Below are 20533 nucleotides of genomic sequence, written 5' to 3' on the forward strand. Positions count from 1 at the left end.
ACAGTGTGGTAAAAATTTATACCTTAAAAATTTTATTTCATTTTTTAATGAATGCTTATTTATAACAACAGAGACGTTCACATTCATAACTTATAATTACGTATACCGTGCTGGCAACTGTTACTTTTGCGTCGGCATTTACATGTGTGGAAGTAAATCGCATAGGGACCTTATTAAGTCGGAGTGAGAGAAATGCGACAGGCCGACGCGACGCGCGACGGTGTGCTGCTGCGGCGTTGCCGATACGCCTTTCCCTATCAAGTAAAGTAAAATCACGATCGCAAACCGCTTATTTTTAAAAGACTTTTTGTTCAATAGATAACTAGATAAAATCGGTAGACATATTTCTGAGCATCTGAAATGGAAATAAGGATATCGTTAGGGTGTCATTTTTTTTATAACGAGAAAACGTAAGTAATCGCGATAATTTAAAAACTCAACTTTTTAACACATAACAGACCATTACTCAAGAACCACTTCAGATATTGAAACTTTTTTTTTTATTTTCAAGATCGGATATTTTACAATATGTTTACATAAGAAAAATTCGATAAGGTTGTTTTTTCCATTCAAAAATTGTAAACAATACATCCATTTACTTTTAGAGCATAGCAATTTTCAGCAATCGTGTAATTTTTTTATTGATAAAGATTTTCACATACTGTCTACAAAGAAAATACAGCAGAAATATTAACAAAGTTTTTGAAAAAACTACAATCTATTATTTCTAATAGATTTCGAGATATCGATTTTTGAATTCTAAGAGTTCTAATAGGGCGACCACTATAGAACACCCACTCAATTCCACTTATTTTTACCAAAAATGTAAGTGTTTCTAGCTTGCACAAAAAAATTCAAGCTATAGGGAAAATTACAACTCGTTAATAAATAAACAAATTAAGTATCACGAGACGTAATTAAATCGTGAAGCTGAACGCATGACGTACACCTTTCCCTAGAACTTTAAGTACTGACAGAGGTATTGATTGGGTCGACCGGTCAACTGCGACAAATCTGCTATATCCCCTTCCACGTCTCTTAGCGATGTGCACAGTTTCTCGGTTTATTTCATACGTTTGGCAACGTGTTTACTGTCCTCTCTTTGTTCTGTACATTATAAACGCAGTGTACTCTTCTTACATACGGAAATCTCGACCCAAGACTAACCTTTGCCAGCCCTTAGTATATGTATGTACATTATATTACGCTCAATAGTCGAATTCGGACAATGCCCGAGAAAAATACGCAAATCTAGTTTTGAGCAAGGAATATTTCCCAAACCCGAAAAATTAATTTTATTCGATTATTTTTTTTGGTTATAGTGTGATTTGATTGCACTGGTTTCACTCTTTTTGGTTGGATTGGTTTAGTTATTTGGCGAGTTGGTTAGCGTGGTTATTTGGAGGGTGTTAATTCATTGGTTAGTTGGATTTTCGGGTTTGGGAAATATCCCTTGTTCAAAACTAGATTTGCGTATTTTTTTCGGGCATTGGCCGAATTCGACTATTGAGCGTAACATATACATACGTTATCATATTGCTTTCTGGTGTAAATCCACATTTATTTAGAACAATTTATTAACTAACACAATTAAGTATGTAACTAATTAATATTTGGGCGGAAATAATGGAGGTAGATATATTTACTTGGTACTTTTTGAAAATAATTTTAAATTGTAGCTTTAATAGTCCTCCAATGATCCCATCATTCACAATTTCTAAAAATCTAATCGTGTGGCTACAGTACTCCGCTCCGTGTCGAATGAAGTGAATAACCCTGTAGATTATTTTAGGATTACACTAATTATTATTCTTTAAAAAATATTCTTTGTATTCCAGCCTCTATGATTCGCACTCCAGATTGAATGTATATTTTACCGGCTTTATGGTAGGTGCCTTTATGAGAGAAAAGAGTCATTGGAAATATAAGTTCAGTCGTGTGAGTAATAACAAATTTAATAGAATAATATTTGTCTCATTTCACCTGCATTTTTCTTTAAGAGTCTATTAAGCTTTACCTTCGGTTCGCTCTCCGGGGTCGGGTAAAGCGGGTGTGTGGCCGAAGGAAATATATGTTATATTTCAGAAATCTGCCTAAAACTTAGCCCGACCCTGTCGTGTTAAGCCACGCCCAAAATTCCAAACACACGTGCTTTGATTTTTGAAGGTTTTTTTAAGGTTTGCAGAGCTTCAGCATTTGCCATAAAATAGCGAGCAGTTTATTACAAAATAATATAAATTATACATCACTGTAATCACAAAACTTCAATCTATTTCCGTATTATAACGGAATTTTAAATTATGTCTTTATTTTCGAGAAAATTTAGTCCAAACATAAGAAATATTTTGCTGACATTTGACCATCAAAATCCTAAAAATAAAGAAGTTGTCTAAAAATGTCCTACAATACGGATATAGTATAATTCTTTATCATTAATTTCCTTCTTCATTTGTGTAAAAATACCTAGCCAGTTTTACATAAAACGTTAAATGCCGAACGCTTATTTTACTACTCTTTCGTACTAGTGAAATAGACTCTTAATACCCAGCTAAATTATGTCTTTATTTTCGAGAAAATTTAGTCCAAACATAAGAAATATTTTGCTGACATTTGACCATCAAAATCCTAAAAATAAAGAAGTTGTCTAAAAATGTCCTACAATACGGATATAGTATAATTCTTTATCATTAATTTCCTTCTTCATTTGTGTAAAAATACCTAGCCAGTTTTACATAAAACGTTAAATGTCGAACGCTTATTTTACTACTCTTTCGTACTAGTGAAATAGACTCTTAATACCCAGCTAAATTATGTCTTTATTTTCGAGAAAATTTAGTCCAAACATAAGAAATATTTTGCTGACATTTGACCATCAAAATCCTAAAAATAAAGAAGTTGTCTAAAAATGTCCTACAATACGGATATAGTATAATTCTTTATCATTAATTTCCTTCTTCATTTGTGTAAAAATACCTAGCCAGTTTTACATAAAACGTTAAATGCCGAACGCTTATTTTACTACTCTTTCGTACTAGTGAAATAGACTCTTAATACCCAGCTCTGTTCTATAATAGTAGTGCATATTTAGCATTAAACACAACACAGATTAATGCACTTGGTCAATATATCAAATATTAATCAATGTATTTGGACAGAAATAAACCCCTATGACATTTTTACAGTGAGATAAAAGTAAAAAAGTATAACAGTTTAAAAATAAACCTTGAGTCAATATATGTTTAATTATTCACGGCCTACAAGGACTACTATTATACAGAAAAAAAGAAGAAATGTATAGAATACAACAGTTTAAAGTCTTTTGTTATAATCACTCATTGCTTACGGCAGTGGTGTTGTTCAGAGAACTGGGTAATAGGTTCGTCAATATTTCCCTAGAAATAGACAATGATTACACTAATGATGGGTTCATGCTTCCTTCTTAATCCTAGCAGTATAATATTAATTAATAACTAAACTAATTACCACACTTAGGGCTAATGCTAACTCAACATTTATTTGCGCATGCTCAAAACCAGGGGTTAATAATTTTCGAAATAATACTTAACATGTTGAACTTGACATCTTATAATTGCTAATAAATCATTCATTTTTGGTCTAGAGAATATTAATAAAAATTAGTCTCTCTAGTATTCGAAATTCTAAAAATATTTGTAAAGTTAGGTTAACATATGTTTTATATGTGCGCAAGCAACCATAAAATAATTAACTAGAAAGAAGTGTCAACTCTGTGTTAAATCATGGAAACACGATACGCCACCGAAAGCCTTCGTTGTCGTCTGGAGAACTAATTTGCCAATTGACTGGTTGACATGATGGCTTCATTTTCATTTCCGGTTATTCAATGGCGGGACCTCTTTCAGTTTAAATGTATTTTGTATTCTTTCTTATCATAAATAAAACAAAACAAAATTTTATTCAAACATAAATATATATCACTGCTTTCCGACTTTCCTATTATTTATTTGAAATATGAGACTAAATAAATATAAAAAATAAAGAATTGAATGATTTCTACAGCAGTTACTTAATTATGTGCAATTTTAACATAAATTAGTAAGGTATAAGCATGACTTACAGTAATTTGTAAATAACTACACGTATTCACAGCCATCAGGGACAGAAAACGGGGGCAGGAACATGAAAACGGGAGCCTTATACAAAACCCCGAAAACAGAAAAACAATTTTTTTTATACTTAAATTAACAATGTAAAAATATCAATAGGTGTAAAATATAAATAAACTGTTTAAAAAAAGCGTCCATTATTCCCAAATAGACCTGGTTTATAAATCAAAAAGAAGCAAAAAAAGACTTGGTTGGATATAAATCAGATTGTATCAGTCAGATTTATTGTATTATTGACAATAAATCGCATATACTGGAGATAACTAATGTTGGCTATAGTTAAAAATGATCCTACATTGCTGTAAATTGTTTCCATTTTTAAAAACATCGCCGATCATAAACATAACAAAATTTTCTTGCATCTAAAGAATACAGAAATAGTGTTTATTTACTACCTATTTTTAATATACATGGGACATACCTAGTACTACAGAAATGTCTTTTTCTCCAGGATTTTTCATATAATATATATATATTATATGCTTTATTACCTTTATATTTATAAATTTCTGCCGAAATATCAAATTGAATTTACTAAATAAAACTAAACGGAGAGAATTAAAATGGCGTCGAAATTTGTTCTAGAACAAATCTGAAGTTGTCCCTGAAATCTGTCAATTCTAAACTGTGAAGTTAGACAATAGTTAGACAGAAACATTGCTGTCCTTGTCTAGGCGGCCATACTTGTCGTGAGGAGAATGACAGGAATGATACTAATGACTGTTGCCAATTTTCCTATTTCACTGTCACCCCCTGCAAGCAACAACGACGTCCCATAATCCTGCGCTTAAAAGAAAACAATGAGTTTTTATATATGAAAACCAACTGTCATGTTTTAACAGCAGGATGACGGGACGCCGTTGCAGCCACCCTAAGACAAATAGGAGAAATATGAACAGCATTTGCTTAAGTTCTTAAGGTTAATTTTGTAGGGTTAATGTTAAGGGTAAGGTTTGGACTAATACTCAAAGTATGAATTCACCATAAAACTAAAAATGTTGGGCGCCAGGCAACATACATAAGAAAATACAGTTGTAGTTTGTAAAAATAAATTACTATATTAAATCAGTATGATACCTAGTTGAATTAATATTGTGAAATTTAAGTGGCTATGATGAAAAGTAGAAAAAAAGTAGACAGAAAGAAAAATTATGTTGAAATGGTAGATTGCAAAAATGAAAAATTTATAGAAAAATATAATATAATTAAAGCTATTTAAATAAGAAGAAATGTAGTATTCTTCTCTTCTTACTGTGCCTCGTCAGGTCCCCCTCACATTGGCAATCACGATGGCGAGCTGATCCCGGTTTTCAGCCACTCTAAACAATTGTTCGGCGCTATGTATACCTGTCCATTCCCGGATGTTCCTTGACCAGGAGATTTGTTTTCTTCTTACACCCCTGCGGTCCTCTATTTTGCCCTTCATTATAAGTTGTAGAATCCGGTAACGATTTCCTCTAACAACATGGCTGAGGGATGACAGCTTTCGGCATTTAACTGTTATTACTGTAACTTATCATTCTTTCAATTGTAAACTGTAACTTATCATTCGTCTATATAATCACATTTCAAATGCTTCCGGACGGTTGATTGTGGCAGCTTTGTGTGTCCAGATTTCAGCCTCGTATAACAGCACAGACCAGAAGCAACATTTAATCATCCTGGATCTCATCTTCTGGAATATTGTACGGGCCGATTCTATCCTACATCTAATTTCCCTATCCCGGTCAAGTTGCTCGGTGATGTAATCCAAGGTATTTAACATTGGATACTTTCACAACGTTTTGTCCATTTATTTGTAAAATAAAACACTAAATCACCACAATACACCAAAACACTTTTACTTTTACACTGGACGCGCGTTTCGCTAACCATGTTAGCATCATCAGCAGATGATTATAAACTCAGCTTTATAATCATCTGCTGATGATGCTAACATGGTTAGCGAAACGCGCGTCCAGTATTAGTGTTGTGGTGATTTAGTGTTTTTATTTTGCTGTGTAACACCAAAGGTTCTAACCCTCAACTGTAATCATTTATCTGTAGCGACGCGTTAAGTTATGGCTAGGGACTGAAGACCATGAACTCTGTTTTAGAAACATTTATATTCAGTCTCATTTCCTGTCCCATTGCATTAACAGAATCTATGAGATTTTGGAGATCCAAGAGATTATCGCACAAAATAGCCGTATTGTCAGCATAGCGAATGGACACAATCGCTATAATCAGTTCACCGTTGATTTTGACCCCAAATTCTTTTTCATATAAAGCTTCTTTAAAGACTTCGTCGGAATATAGGTAAACACTTTTAGTGTGTTGCTCATTAGACTTATCAATAGACCTGTTGACTTATCAATATGTCAATATTTATAATAATTCCGATCAATATAGTCAATCTCTTGGTATTTCTCCCGTGTAAATATTATTAAAAAATGTGCCGTATCGTCAGCATACCGAATGGTGTTTATTTTGACCCCAAATTCTTTTTCATATAAAGCCTCTTTAATGACTTTGTCGGAATATAGGTAAACACTACGCTTTTAGTGTGTGGCTCATTAGACTTATCAATATGTCAATATTAATAATAATTCCAATCAATATAGTCAATCTTCTGGTATTTCTCCAGTGTTGTAAATATCATTAAAAAATCTATACCTATGTGGCGGATTCATCTCTCCAAAAAAATCATATATGGGTATTTCGCCACTGTACTGCAAGAAAATCTTCAAAATAAAATAGTTATTTTTTGTAAACACTTCTGCGTTAAACCGAAACGGACACTACTTGTCAGAAGTTATATTTACAGTTACACAAATTTGCCTAACAAAGAAAAAAATGCTCAACGTTCTTCTTGTCCAGGGCATGCTTGCTGCTTCGGCGCAGCCGATCCCTCTAGTTTTAAGTAATTTTGCAACATTTTGATCCCAAGTAGTTGTAGGTCTACCCTTTTTCCTTTTTTCTTGCCTTTTTGCCTCCCATACTCTTCTTACTTGTCTCTCTTTGTTGAGTCTTTTCAAATGTCCGTACCACCTCAACTGGCAGTTTTCGATAGTTGTTAGTACTGGCTGGACTTTCAGCTGCTCTCTAATATGGGAATTGCGTAGTTTATTCATCCTCGTAATCCCTAGCACTTTTCCTAGGTATTTCATTTCTACTGCTTGTATTAAGCTTTCTTGTCTCTTGGTGAGAACCCAACTCTCACTACCGAATGTTAATATTGGTACGAATACTGAATTAAACACGCTGATTTTGGTCTTCAATGATACCTCTTTTTTTACCTAGAAATGTGTTCTTTATGCTATGGTATAGATTTGCAGCGCTTTGGATTCTTGCAGTTATCTCTTGGTTTTGATGTCCCTGGCTTTCCATTTGGACTCCCAGATATTTGAAAGAATTTACCTGCTCTATTATTTGATCATTTATTTCTATGTTAACCATTTCTTCACTCTTTCCGCTAATCATTATTTTTGTTTTGTTCTCATTTATTTTAAGGTTTTTGGAAGATAATTTGTTGTTCCACGTATTGAGATTTCTTTTAAGTTCTGTTTCGTTCCTAGCAAATATAACGATGTCGTCAGCGAAAGCGCATTCATTGATCCACACAGGCTGCATATTTTGGTACCCTACAAGAAGTTTAGATGTCTCTCGTCTGGTTTCTTTCATTACATCATCCATAACTAAATTGAATAAAATTGAGCTTAGGACTAACTTAAGTTTCTGTATGGTGCAATGGACGTCCTCTAATTCTATCATATCTTCCTCTTGAGATGTGGTCCTACTTTCCATGACTAAATTTTCCTGATCACTCTGCCCTTCAAAAAGATCCTCAAAATATTGTTTCCATCTCTTAATAATGTCTTCATCATTCATTAGTAATATTCCATACTTATCGTTTATTTGTTTCATCTGTGTTATTGCATCGAAGATTTTTAAGGACTTTGTAAAATAGCTTTTTATTTGCGTGGAAATCGTGTTCAATTTTTAGACCGAATTCTTCCAATGACTTTTTCTTTGATAATATTACAAGTTGCTTCACTCTTTCTCTATGTTTCTTATATACTTCATATTTATCCATGTTTCTGCCACATAAATAGTTTTTCCATGCCGCTTTTTTCATTTTAATTTCATGTTTGATGTCGTCATTCCACCAAGCGGTTTGTCTTTTGCTTTTGTTAATTTTCGTTGTTCCACAGATTTCTTTCCCTGCTTTTAATAGTATAAATTTAAAATTTTCCCACATTATTTCTAGATTTTGTTCCTCATTGACTGGTTGAGTTTCAATTAGCTCTTGTATTCTTTTCCTGTAACTCATGGCAGTATTCCTGTTGTTCAATCTATACGACCTGACTACTTCTCTTGTTACGCTGCTCCGTCGTCTCTCTATTTGATCTGGTTTTTGAAAGCCTAGTTTGGTTTTTGCTAAGACCAGGTAGTGATCGCTGTTTATTTCGGGGCCTCTTTTAACTCGTACGTCTTTTATATATCGCCTTAATCGTTTACATACTAATACGTAGTCAATTATGGATTTTTCATTTCGATTTTTAACTTCTCTCGTGTACTGATGGATTTCTTTGTGTCTGAAAAAGGTGTTCATGATTAATAAATCATTCTGTATACAGAACTCTATAATTCTAGTCCCGTTGTTATTTCTTATAGCCTCTCCATTTTTTCCTATGACATCGCCGCTTTCATAATCCTGAATACCAACCCTTCCATTTAGATCCCCCAGAACAATAATATCTCCGTTTAAACTGTCTACAACTTCCGTAACTTCATCCCAAAACTTGTCTTTTACTTCAGCTTTTTCATCTTCATTTGGGCCATAGAGTATTAATATGTGTATCGTGTTCTTGTCTTCAAGCCTTAATTCTACCATAATGATTCTTTCTGATATAGTATCCTATTTAGTTACAAATTTAGCTAAGGTACTTTTTATAATACAAGCAACTCCGGCCTGTGCCCTTTTCTCATTCTGGACCCCACTCAAAATCATTATATGTCCATTTTGTAATTCAACTGTTTGTTTTCCTTTCTTTTTAGTTTCAGTTATAGCTAGTATGTCTAGGTCAATGTTTTCAAATTCTTTAATTAGTCGCCCTCTTTGTCATTTATCGACCGAATGTTCCATGTACCAAATGTTAGCCCTTTTCCATTTAAGTTTCCTTTCAATGTCCGTTTAATGCCAAGTTCCATGTCCGATAATCCTGCTCCGTGTAATCCATTGGTTAGTTCTAGTTTTTTGAAGTTCGCGTAATCTTTTTCAGTTGTTCGCCAAATTTATCATTTTCCGGTGATCTCATATCGGGTTTTCTCTTCTTGTCGGCGTTATTATATTGGCTAGTTGACTCCCTATTTATTATGTTGCTTGCATCATATACCTCATCGTTTATAATTAGTTTGTTGTATCTAAGTTGTGCTTTTTCGCCATTTTTCCATGCTTCTTTCATTTCGGACACCAGAATTTTTCTTTCTTCTTGTATTTCCTTTGGGTAATCCTCATCAATCCATATGTTAGATCCTCTTAATCCTTTAGTTTTTCCTAGTATTTCGAATTTCTTATTTGTAGTTGTAAGTTGTAGTAATATTGGTCTCGGTTTACCTGGGATTTGTTTGCCTATTCTTCTTACCTGGTCTACATCAAATTCTGGTTTAATAGGCACTCCCAAGGATTCACAAATTTTAATTGTCTTGTGTTTGGTTAGTTCGAAGTCCTCTTTTTCATCTTCCATAATACCTTTAAAAATCAGATTTTTCTTTCTAATCTCCCTTTTCAAATTGGCAATCTTCATTCCTTGCGCTTTAATTTCTGTCTTCATCGCCGCATTTTCTAGCTTAGTATCTCTCAGCTCCTTTATAACATCGGATAGTTTACCATCCATTACTTGCATATTTTCTCTAATAAAATCGAACATTTCTTTTATTTCTTTCATATCGGATTGTTTTTGTTTTTGCCCCATATTATTTTCCTTTTAATTATAGGGATTGCGAAAAGAACAGACTCTCCTCAACGGATCGGAAGTCCCTTGCTCTTATCAATCCCCAAATATCCTGTTCTCAGCACAAGCTGGCAACAACACAAACAATTTTAACGAGAAACCGCTAAATACCTCAATTCTCTTATCAGTTTGATTTAGATTCCTGAAATTTCTTTATACGTTTTTGCTACTATTTATATTTAATTCTAGATTTTTTACCTCAGCATCGAATTGTAAACATGTAATTTCACTATACAAATAAAAAGTTCAAATTATTTTTCACTACAACTCGCGATATACGGGAAAATTGCAGATCAAGAATAATTTACGATATTTCCCAAACAATGCCACGTTGCCACCCCCAAAAAAAATTGAATTTACAAAATAAAACTAAACGGAGAGAATTAAAATGGCGTCGAAATTTGTTCTAGAACAAATCTGAAGTTGTCCCTGAAATCTGTCAATTCTAAACTGTGAAGTTAGACAATAGTTAGACAGAAACATTGCTGTCCTTGTCTACCATACATACGTGGGCCATACTTGTCGTGAGGAGAATGACAGGAATGACACTAATGACTGTTGCCAATTTTCCTATTTCACTGTCACCCCCCTGCAAGCAACAACGACGTCCCATAATCCTGCGCTTAAAAGAAAACAATGAGTTTTTATATATGAAAACCAACTGTCATGTTTTAACAGCAGGATGACGGGACGTCGTTACAGCCACCCTAACACAAATAGGAGAAATATGAACAGCATTTCCTTAAGTTCTTAAGGTTAATTTTTTAGGGTTAATGTTAAGGGTTTGGACTAATACTCAAAGTATGAATTCACTATAAAACTAAAAATGTTGGGCGCCAGGCAACATACATAAGAAAATACAGTTGTAGTTTGTAAAAATAAATTACTATATTAAATCAGTGTGATACCTAGTTGAATTAATATTGTGAAATTTAAGTGGCTATGATGAAAAGTATATGTCAGAAAGAAAAATTATGTTGAAATGGTAGATTGCAAAAATGAAAAATTTATGGAAAAATATAATATAATTAAAGCTATTTAAATAAGAAGAAATGTAGTATTCTTCTCTTCATACTGTGCCTCGTCAGGTCCCCCTCACATTGGCAATCACGATGGCGAGCTGATCCCGGTTTTCAGCCACTCTAAACAATTGTTCGGCGCTATGTATACCTGTCCATTCCCGGATGTTCCTTGACCAGTAGATTTGTTTTCTTCTTACGCCCCTGCGGTCCTCTATTTTGCCCTTCATTATATGTTGTAGAATCCGGTAACGATTTCCTCTAACAACATGGCTGAGGGATGACAGCTTTCGGCATTTAACTGTTATTACTGTAACTTATCATTCTTTCAATTGTAAACTGTAACTTATCATTCGTCTATATAACCTCATTTCAAATGCTTCCGGACGGTTGATTGTGGCAGCTTTGTGTGTCCAGATTTCAGCCTTGTATAACAGCACAGACCAGAAGCAACATTTAATCATTCTGGATCTCATATTCTGGAATATTGTACGGGCCGATTCTATCCTACATCTAATTTCCCTATCCCGGTCAAGTTGCTCGGTGATATAACATCCAAGGTATTTAACATTGGATACTTTCTCAACGTTTTGTCCATTTATCTGTAAAATAAAAACACTAAATCACCACAATACACCAAAACACTTTTACTTTTACACTGGACGCGCGTTTCGCTAACCATGTTAGCATCATCAGCAGATGATTATAAAGCTGAGTTTATAATCATTTGCTGATGATGCTAACATGGTTAGCGAAACGCGCGTCCAGTGTATAAAGCTGAGTTTATAACCATCTGCTGATGATGCTAACATGGTTAGCGAAACGCGCGTCCAGTGTAAAAGTAAAAGTGTTTTGGTGTATTGTGGTGATTTAGTGTTTTTATTTTGCTGTGTAACACCAAAATCTGTAGCGACGCGTTAAGTTATGGCTAGGGACTGAAGACCATGAACTCTGTTTTAGAAACATTTATATTCAGTCTCATTTCCTGTCCCATTGCAATAACAGAATCTATGAGATTTAAGAGATTATCGCACAAAATAGCCGTATTGTCAGCATAGCGAATGGACACAATCGCTATAATCAGTTCACCGTTGATTTTGACCCCAAATTCTTTTTCATATAAAGCTTCTTTAAAGACTTCGTCGGAATATAGGTAAACACTTAGTGTGTTGCTCATTAGACTTATCAATAGACCTGTTGACTTATCAATATGTCAATATTTATAATAATTCCGATCAACATAGTCAATCTTTTGGTATTTCTCCCGTGTAAATATCATTAAAAAATGTGCCGTATCGTCAGCATACCGAATGGTGTTTATTTTGACCCCAAATTCTTTTTCATATAAAGCCTCTTTAAAGACTTTGTCGGACTTTGTCGGAATATAGGTAAACACTACGCTTTTAGTGTGTGGCTCATTAGACTTATCAATATGTCAATATTAATAATAATTCCAATCAATATAGTCAATCTTCTGGTATTTCTCCCGTGTTGTAAATATCATTAAAAAATATATACGTATGTGGCGGATTCATCTCTCCAAAAAAATCCTATATGGGTATTTCGCCACTGCACTGCAAGAAAATCTTCAAAATAAAATAGTTACTTTTTGTAAACACTTCTGCGTTAAACCGAAACGGACACTACTTGTCAGAAGTTATATTTACAGTTACACAAATTTGCCTAACAAAGAAAAAAATGCTCAACGTTTCGGAAAGTTTATCTCTTTCCATCGTCGGAAGCAAAAAAATACAAAAAATAAAGAAAAAAACTATTTAAAATATTTAAATTCAACTATTCGAGAACACTTTACTTTTTTAAAACAGATACATCTAAAAGAAACCGTTGACGTTCTGTTAAAATGACATTATATCAAGTTAAACTTCAAAATTAACAATTACTACCTGATAAAAAATACTTAATAAGGTAAAACCAAAAAGCCCTAAACTTTCTGTATGATTATTTTTAAATTTTACGTATGTTATGTTTATTTATGTTATGTTCTTTAAAATCAAAGAAGCGATTGCCATACATTACTAACATCTGCAGATGCATGAACAATATATTTATTTTTATTAGATTGAATTAAAAAAGCCTATTTTATTTTTCTTTTAGAGGCTATCGCTTCTTTCATTATAATTTTGGCGTAAAATCTATTTTGGCAACGAGAGTATCATTAAAAAGTTTAACCAATGATATCGATGTTTTTCTCTTGATAATTTGAAGGAGTTCCACTGGAATGTCATCAGGTCCCGTTGCTTTTTTTGTTTGTGCAGATTTTATATTAAATATGACTTCAGATTATAAGATTTTCGTTGTCGTCTATAACAGCCATCGTGGTCGGTATGTGGTCGGTAATGTAGTATTACTTTATTTAAATATGCAGTACTAGCATGCATCTCAATAAACAAATGTTTATTTTAAATATAAATCAGAAGCGAATTAATAATAAGAAAAAAAGCCCTTGAAATGTTATTTGTTTAATTAAATATCCATAAGTTATCACTACTACAGACGGAAGTATTAAAATATTTAAAACATTTCAGAGACTCAATGTTGGTATATGGGCTGGGATCCTTCTTATGATGTTTGGTACATTGTTGAGTTATAAAGAAATGCAGTTATTAATTCACAATAATGATCCCTCATTTATGGCTAGTTTTATATTTCTAAGAGGTTTTTGGGGTATCGGTTTATCATGGATTATATATTCTTGCCACAATGGACATGGAGGTAAATAATAATATAAGTTTATATTTATATGTATAACTTTATTACAACTTATGCACTTTATATTTTGTTTCTTCAGAATACTCAACGAGAGTATATTGATACTAACGATAGGATTGTACCCGAATTTTTTTCTTACCAAGATGGTTAGATTGTTTAAAAATTTTCTTTTTAGATCATGTCTAATTAAAAAAAATTCACAGATTTTGCAACATGCGCAACCATCATAGGCGTATTGAAAATACCAGACACAAGTCGGCGGTTTTCGGCAATCACCTGTTTTTTTTTACATTTTATATTAACTTGTGACGTCATTTGGAAGAGCTCAATAGAAATATAAAAGAACTAAACCTTGTTCGGAAATCAATTTGACATTCGTGACGTCAGCACTCCGGCAATCTATGGCGTCTATGGTGCGTCCAGACCTGACGAGCCGAGTGCGAGACGAGAGCAAGACAAGAGCGAGACGAGAGCAATATGAGAGCGAGACGAGAGCGAGACATTTTCTATCCATTTTTTACGCAAACCTCCCACGAGACAAGCCGAGTGGGATCATAGTGAAAGGAAGCCAAACACTTATTAAATTGCAATTGAATATAACAAACGATGGCCAAATAATAACGCATACAGTAATAAATTTTTGTATCTTTAATATGGTATTCGGTCTTTAACATGGTATTCATCGTCGGTTTTCCCCCTTTTGGCTGTTTTCCCCTTTATCCCTTACACGACGTTTTTTACATAATAAGTTTTTTAACGTTTTTAGAACAAAATATTAAATAGAAAAGTTATTGGTAAGGTTAAGAAGCACATTTTAACATTACTATAGAGTATACCGGGTACTTCAAAAAAGTGTTGCGGATATAACATATTTTCTAATGGGAATACCCTATTTTTTATTTTATTATTGGGTTATACATACGTACAATTCGGTAACTCTTTTTGCATTTTTTGATATTATATATCTAAAATTAATAGATGTTGTAATAATTAAATTTGTTTAAAGAAATGTTGGATTTCGGTAGGGTAAAAATTATCAGTGACGCAAAATTTGTAAATTCTATCAGAAAAAATGATAATACATACGGTGTACGATTTAAAAATTTGAGATTACTTAATTTTAAATAGTCGAAATTTATAAATCAGAGCTAATATCTCGCAGTCGGGCGAGCCTACCAAAAACATGTCCAGACCTTCGAGCTTTCTTGGATCGGCCGTTGAAAAACCGACAGGGGACGGATAGCAACGAGGCTCCGTGGGTTGACTCGCGAGGCTTTCGCGAGACTCGTCCACACAGCGAATTTGGAATGTCTCGCGCTCGTCTCCCCAGGTCTGGACGCACCATCGTATCGCTGATCGCCATTCGCACATATATTCCAGATACGTATAGTGAACAAGTGAACCGTTCGCAACCTTAAATAATTTTGATATTTAATTTTTAACGTGATGGCTTTTTATGAAAGTGTAACTAGATTATTGGCGCATAACTTACGCCTACATAGCTCATGTGACAAGAAACATTTTTTGACGTCAGAGTCGGAATTACATTTTTTTTCCTCAAAAAGTATGCACGGTGGCGTTTTTATACAAGGAAACATAGCAAATTGCATTAATAACTATTAACTAATATTTTAACTTCTATAGGGTGGCTCAAAAAAGTGTGAGTGGACCGGGATGATTTTATTAAGGAACACTCTGTATTATTGCATTTTTGGCTTCCTTTCTGATTACTTTACATAATCCTAAGATAAGATGTAAATATATTTGGATAGTTTTAGAGATATTAATAAATAAATAAAAAAATATATATTTTTCAATAAGTTACAAAGTAAGTTGATAAAATATTGTATTTTCAAAACAATTATAAATTAAATTAAGGTACAGCTGTTATCATATTTTTATGCAATTGCCTCAAAAGTCTTAAAGAATCGATTTTTAAGAAAAAACTAGTTTTATAAAAAATTGATTACTTTCTTACTTTTGGGACACCCTGTATAATAAAAATTTTCTCATTTTTGATTCTTCTAGGCTCATACGTTTTTGGAAACTAGTTAAGGTGTGCCTTTAACCTGAATCTGCGAAAATATGATTTTACATAAGTGCGTTGATATTGTAACACCCTGTATAAACCATTTCCTATGGGCTAATAATTGTTAATTTTTTCATATTATATATTGATTTTGTGATTTTAACACTAATTCATAATAAATAATACTAAATAATATCTATAAGCAAAATAATTTTTCCATAAAATAGGGTCCGCTGGCCCTCTGCGCGCCGCTGAAAGACTCTAGACTTGGTCGCCGTCGCGGATATAACTCACACAATCCGTCGGCATTTCGAACTTGAATCAATTTTTTAAAAAATTGGATGGGTAATTCGTCAGATATTCAATGCGTTCCAGACTTTTGTTATACTCTGTATAATTGGTTAGTGTGTGTTTGGATTTGTTGCTCATTCACATTTTCATCTTTAACAGAAATAAATAATATACAGGTAAATTCAATAAGTCGACTCGCGAATTTATGTGTTTTTATGGAAGCCGATATATTGATGGTTCCTATACTTCAACTTTATGATTGAAAGTATATACATTTTTACACCCTGTAATCTTTGTTCCTTCACTTTAGAGTATACACGTACAGAGAACTTAATGTCATACTAATTTATCACTAACTGAAACAAAATAATAATAATTAATTAATTGTTGTTCCAGGAATATATAGAAATTGCCATCAGTTTTCATCACAGAAGAGCAATAACCTTAGGTCCCATAGACAAGTCAAAATTATTATTTTTTGACATAGACTAAGACATTACGTTGCTTCTAAATGTTTTAAAGTAAATAGACAAAGATTACAGGGTAAAGAAAAATATGAGATGGTAGTTTCCCTAAACCTGTTATAAATTTCAGCCCTATCACTGCAATAGAAGAAGCTCTAAGATGGGACTGAAAATTTGGCACGTAAAATCTTATGACCCGCGATAAAAAAACGCACTGCCATCTATACTCTATTATTATACATATACGAATAGTAAAAAAGCTCCACTACTTCACTAAGTAGGTACTTACCTTTTTTATTTTTCACTTGTTTTATAACAGATAACCCTTGTTTGTAATTCTTGTATCTCTAATTGAAACACACTTTCATTTTCCAGTAAACAGGTTTTTCGGTTTATTTTAACATACGCAACACTTCTTACTTTTATTTTTAGTTGTTTTATTTAACACGTACCTATCTTCGGAAACGAACAAAATAAAATGAAATATTCATGAAATATAACACACACCCTATTAGCTTCACGGCTTATACAATCGAAGAAGTCACATAATATTTCTCTCGCCTACATACCTGACTTAAAACTCAAAAAGTACTCACCAATATCTTAAACCTAACAGATTTTAATTAATTTTAACACTTCTAAGCGTATTTTAACATTATGAATCATTTTATTTACGACCTCTACCTCATTTCGGCCTTCGAAAATCCTTGCCCTATTCCATATTCCTAACGCCGGCTAAACTATCGACGTGTTGACAGGCAGGTTATCGAACCCATGTCGGCTCTAGCATGTCGTTTTTTCAAAGATGGGTCCCATATAAACGCGGCCAGAAGTATTTTCAATACTAAAAATTATCCCATACTATTATGCATTATGTCCCTGTTTATTTAGTGATCTACTTCGCTATCAAAAGCCAAACCGGTAGAACTATCGTGTTAACGTCTAAAAGCATACTTGTTAGTCCTAATCCCCTTGTTAGTTCGTCTAAAAGCATGCTTCAATTAGTGATGCGTCGGTATTTGAATAATGCGATTTTGGAGCTGTATTTTAGTATTGAAAATACTTCTGGCCGCGTTTATATGGGACCCATCTTTGAAAAAACGACATGCTAGAAGCAACATGGGTTCAATAATCTGCCTGTCAACACGTACTTAAGTTGATAGAGCCGGCGTTGATGAGCGAATAGGGCAAGGTCGAGTCTGGACCGGCGGATAAAGAAAACGATATTATTTTAAAAGAAAATATGTCAAGGCATGGGTTGTTAGGTACAGTTTGGCTATTTTAATCAAAAAGGCTATTTAATCAAAATAAATATTTAATAACTATTTCCGTATGAGAAACAAGGGGCAAATTATACGAGAAAGAGTAGAATCACATAAATAATAAATTTAGACTAATTAATAATTTATATGATTATTATTTTTTTAATTATCAACTTAGGACAAAGAAAAAGCTTGCATGGTTTCCACCGCCAACAGGCGTTAAAACAAATGAATCCAAGGCGTTGTCAAATATTTATTGGGATAAGTTGATAAGTTTTTACCGTTTGAATATTGTTGTAAATAATAATTATTATCATTTAATTAGTGCTAACTTATCAAAATTCACAACACGGCCAAATTTCAACAAAATCGGCCAACGGATCTTTGAAATATTAATAAAAATGTCTATTAGGACTTGACACCCTGTATCTTTAAAATTATGCACTTCCGGACACATGTTTATATTAACTTTTTACCGTAAAAGCACAAAGAATCACCTTCTGAAGTTGGCCAGATACTTAATTAACAGCCTGTATTTAAAAATGGCTAGCTAGCGATTTTTTAAGTAAAGCTATGTTTATTTTAATAGAAAAAAAATATACATTTCATAAAAAATAAACAAACCCATAATTCAATTATTATACACTAATTAATTAATTTTAAATGTATATAAATAGACACTTTAATAATTGAAAAATGGACATGAGCACTTCATAGAGTATACCAAATATGTAAAAAAAATCCAATAAAAAAAAACACAAATCGCATATTAAAATCTGCATTATCTGAAAGACAACAGTTAGAAGACGCCGACATCGATAACGCGATGAGCAGTTTTTAATAATTATTCCGAGTTAATACTTCAAGTAGCATTCCTTCAAATAAATTTTAATTTAAGTATTGTTAATACATATAGTCATATTAATGATTATAGCCTGTATGATTTCTAAAATAAAAAATCCAGCTTGTTTTTATCAGAATAATTATTAAATGATTAACTAGAAATAGTTAATATTTATTAACTTCGTGAGTGTTATTTTTTAATATAATTATGGATTTAATAATTAAACAATTATCTTAAGTTTAAATTGTGGTAAACTTGATATGAGTTTCAATCATTTATATTTAAAATCTTAGGGAAGGCAATATAGATTTTAGGCAGAAGAACTCAAGGGAAGAACTGTGTAATTAGTAATTAAAATTTTACATTTTTTTTACTTGCCATTTTTTTGTCTTTCACGTTGCACGCTCACTCTTCGTTGTGTCACACACAATCTGAATTTCGGATATGATGCAGAACTGATAAATTAGACCAAATATATTAATTGCAAGGTATGCAAAGAAATATTTTTGTTAACTTTGCAAATACTTAAGGGATGCAATAATTTAAAAAAAATTTGACGTGAGATTACTTCATAATTCTTGAAAGTCTTGGATGATAAAGATTTGAATTATTATGGGTCTGTTTTGTTTAAGAAGCTAACAAATAATTTCAAAAACTCAACTATCAAAATATAATGGTAGAAAATGTTTAAAAGCATGTATAGGTATAATATTCCATATTAATTGGACATATTTAACTTTTAATTTTTATTGAAAAAATTGGTGAAATTTTGTTGTACGGCGAATTTAAATTTATGGGCCCTCCATAAATTTACACCGTAAGTTCGAATATTAGTTAAACCTAGGAATACCCAAGTAATAGCCGGAAATATGCAAAAGAAGGGGCGAGTTTATGTTAGATTAGAATTAGGTTTTAGTTGGTTTTGAATTAATAAAAATATAGACCTAATCTAAACTTAACCGAAACTTACCCACTTTTTGGTATATTTCGGGCTCCTGCGTGGGCAACTCTACGTTTAACCAATATTCGGGCTTTTACGGTAACATAATACTTATCCTGATTGGTTTAATCTGGCTCCATAACAAAACTGTGGGTTCGAAGTGCTATTGCAAATTAATGCAATTAATTCTATGTATACACTTTCATAAAAAGCCATCACGATAAAAATTAAATATCAAAATTATTTAACGTTGCGAACGGTTCACTTGTTCACCATACGTACCTGGAATATATTTGCGAATGGCGATCAGCGATACGATGGTGCGTCCTAACCTGGGGAGACGCGCGCGAGACATTCCAAATTCGCTGTGTGGATGAGTCTCGCGAGAGCGTCGCGAGTCAACCCACGGAGCCTCGTTGCTATCCGTCCCCTGTCGGTTTTCCAACGGCCGGTCAAAGAAAGCTAGAAAGTCTGGACGTGTTTTTGGTAGGCCCGCTCGACTGCGAGATATTAGCTTTGATTTATAAATTTCGACCATTTAAAATTAAGTAATCTCAAATTTTTAAATCGTACACCGTATGTATTATAATTTTTAACATTGAAAATGTTTCTGTTATCCTATATAAGGGAGCCCAAATCGAATTAAAATGCTACATTTGTCACACCATGACGTCATATAGGTATACAAGGGTATGGGAAATCTCGGCGCAGCGGCGGCAGTCGGCCAGCGCGCGCAAAAACCATTACATCGCTAATTGTTTATTGATATATCTTTATTAGTTTAAAAGCAAAAAATATGGGGTTTGCTTTGAT

At 33.0% G+C, this 20533-nt stretch overlaps 1 protein-coding gene across 1 annotated transcript in view; it reads left to right on the forward strand.

Annotated features, from left to right (window-relative positions):
- LOC115875000 (nose resistant to fluoxetine protein 6-like) overlaps nt 1-20533 on the forward strand; it is a 98767-nt gene that overhangs the window by 35906 nt on the left and 42328 nt on the right. Inside the window, exons 9-10 of the mRNA XM_030890311.1 lie at nt 1839-1938; nt 13707-13893. Coding sequence (XP_030746171.1) covers nt 1839-1938; nt 13707-13893 — 287 coding nt within the window. The remainder of the gene's footprint in view (nt 1-1838; nt 1939-13706; nt 13894-20533) is intronic.

Source organism: Sitophilus oryzae, unplaced genomic scaffold (genome assembly GCF_002938485.1).
Source record: "Sitophilus oryzae breed Bouriz unplaced genomic scaffold, Soryzae_2.0 scaffold_1312_pilon_pilon, whole genome shotgun sequence".
NCBI lineage: Eukaryota > Metazoa > Arthropoda > Insecta > Coleoptera > Curculionidae > Sitophilus > Sitophilus oryzae.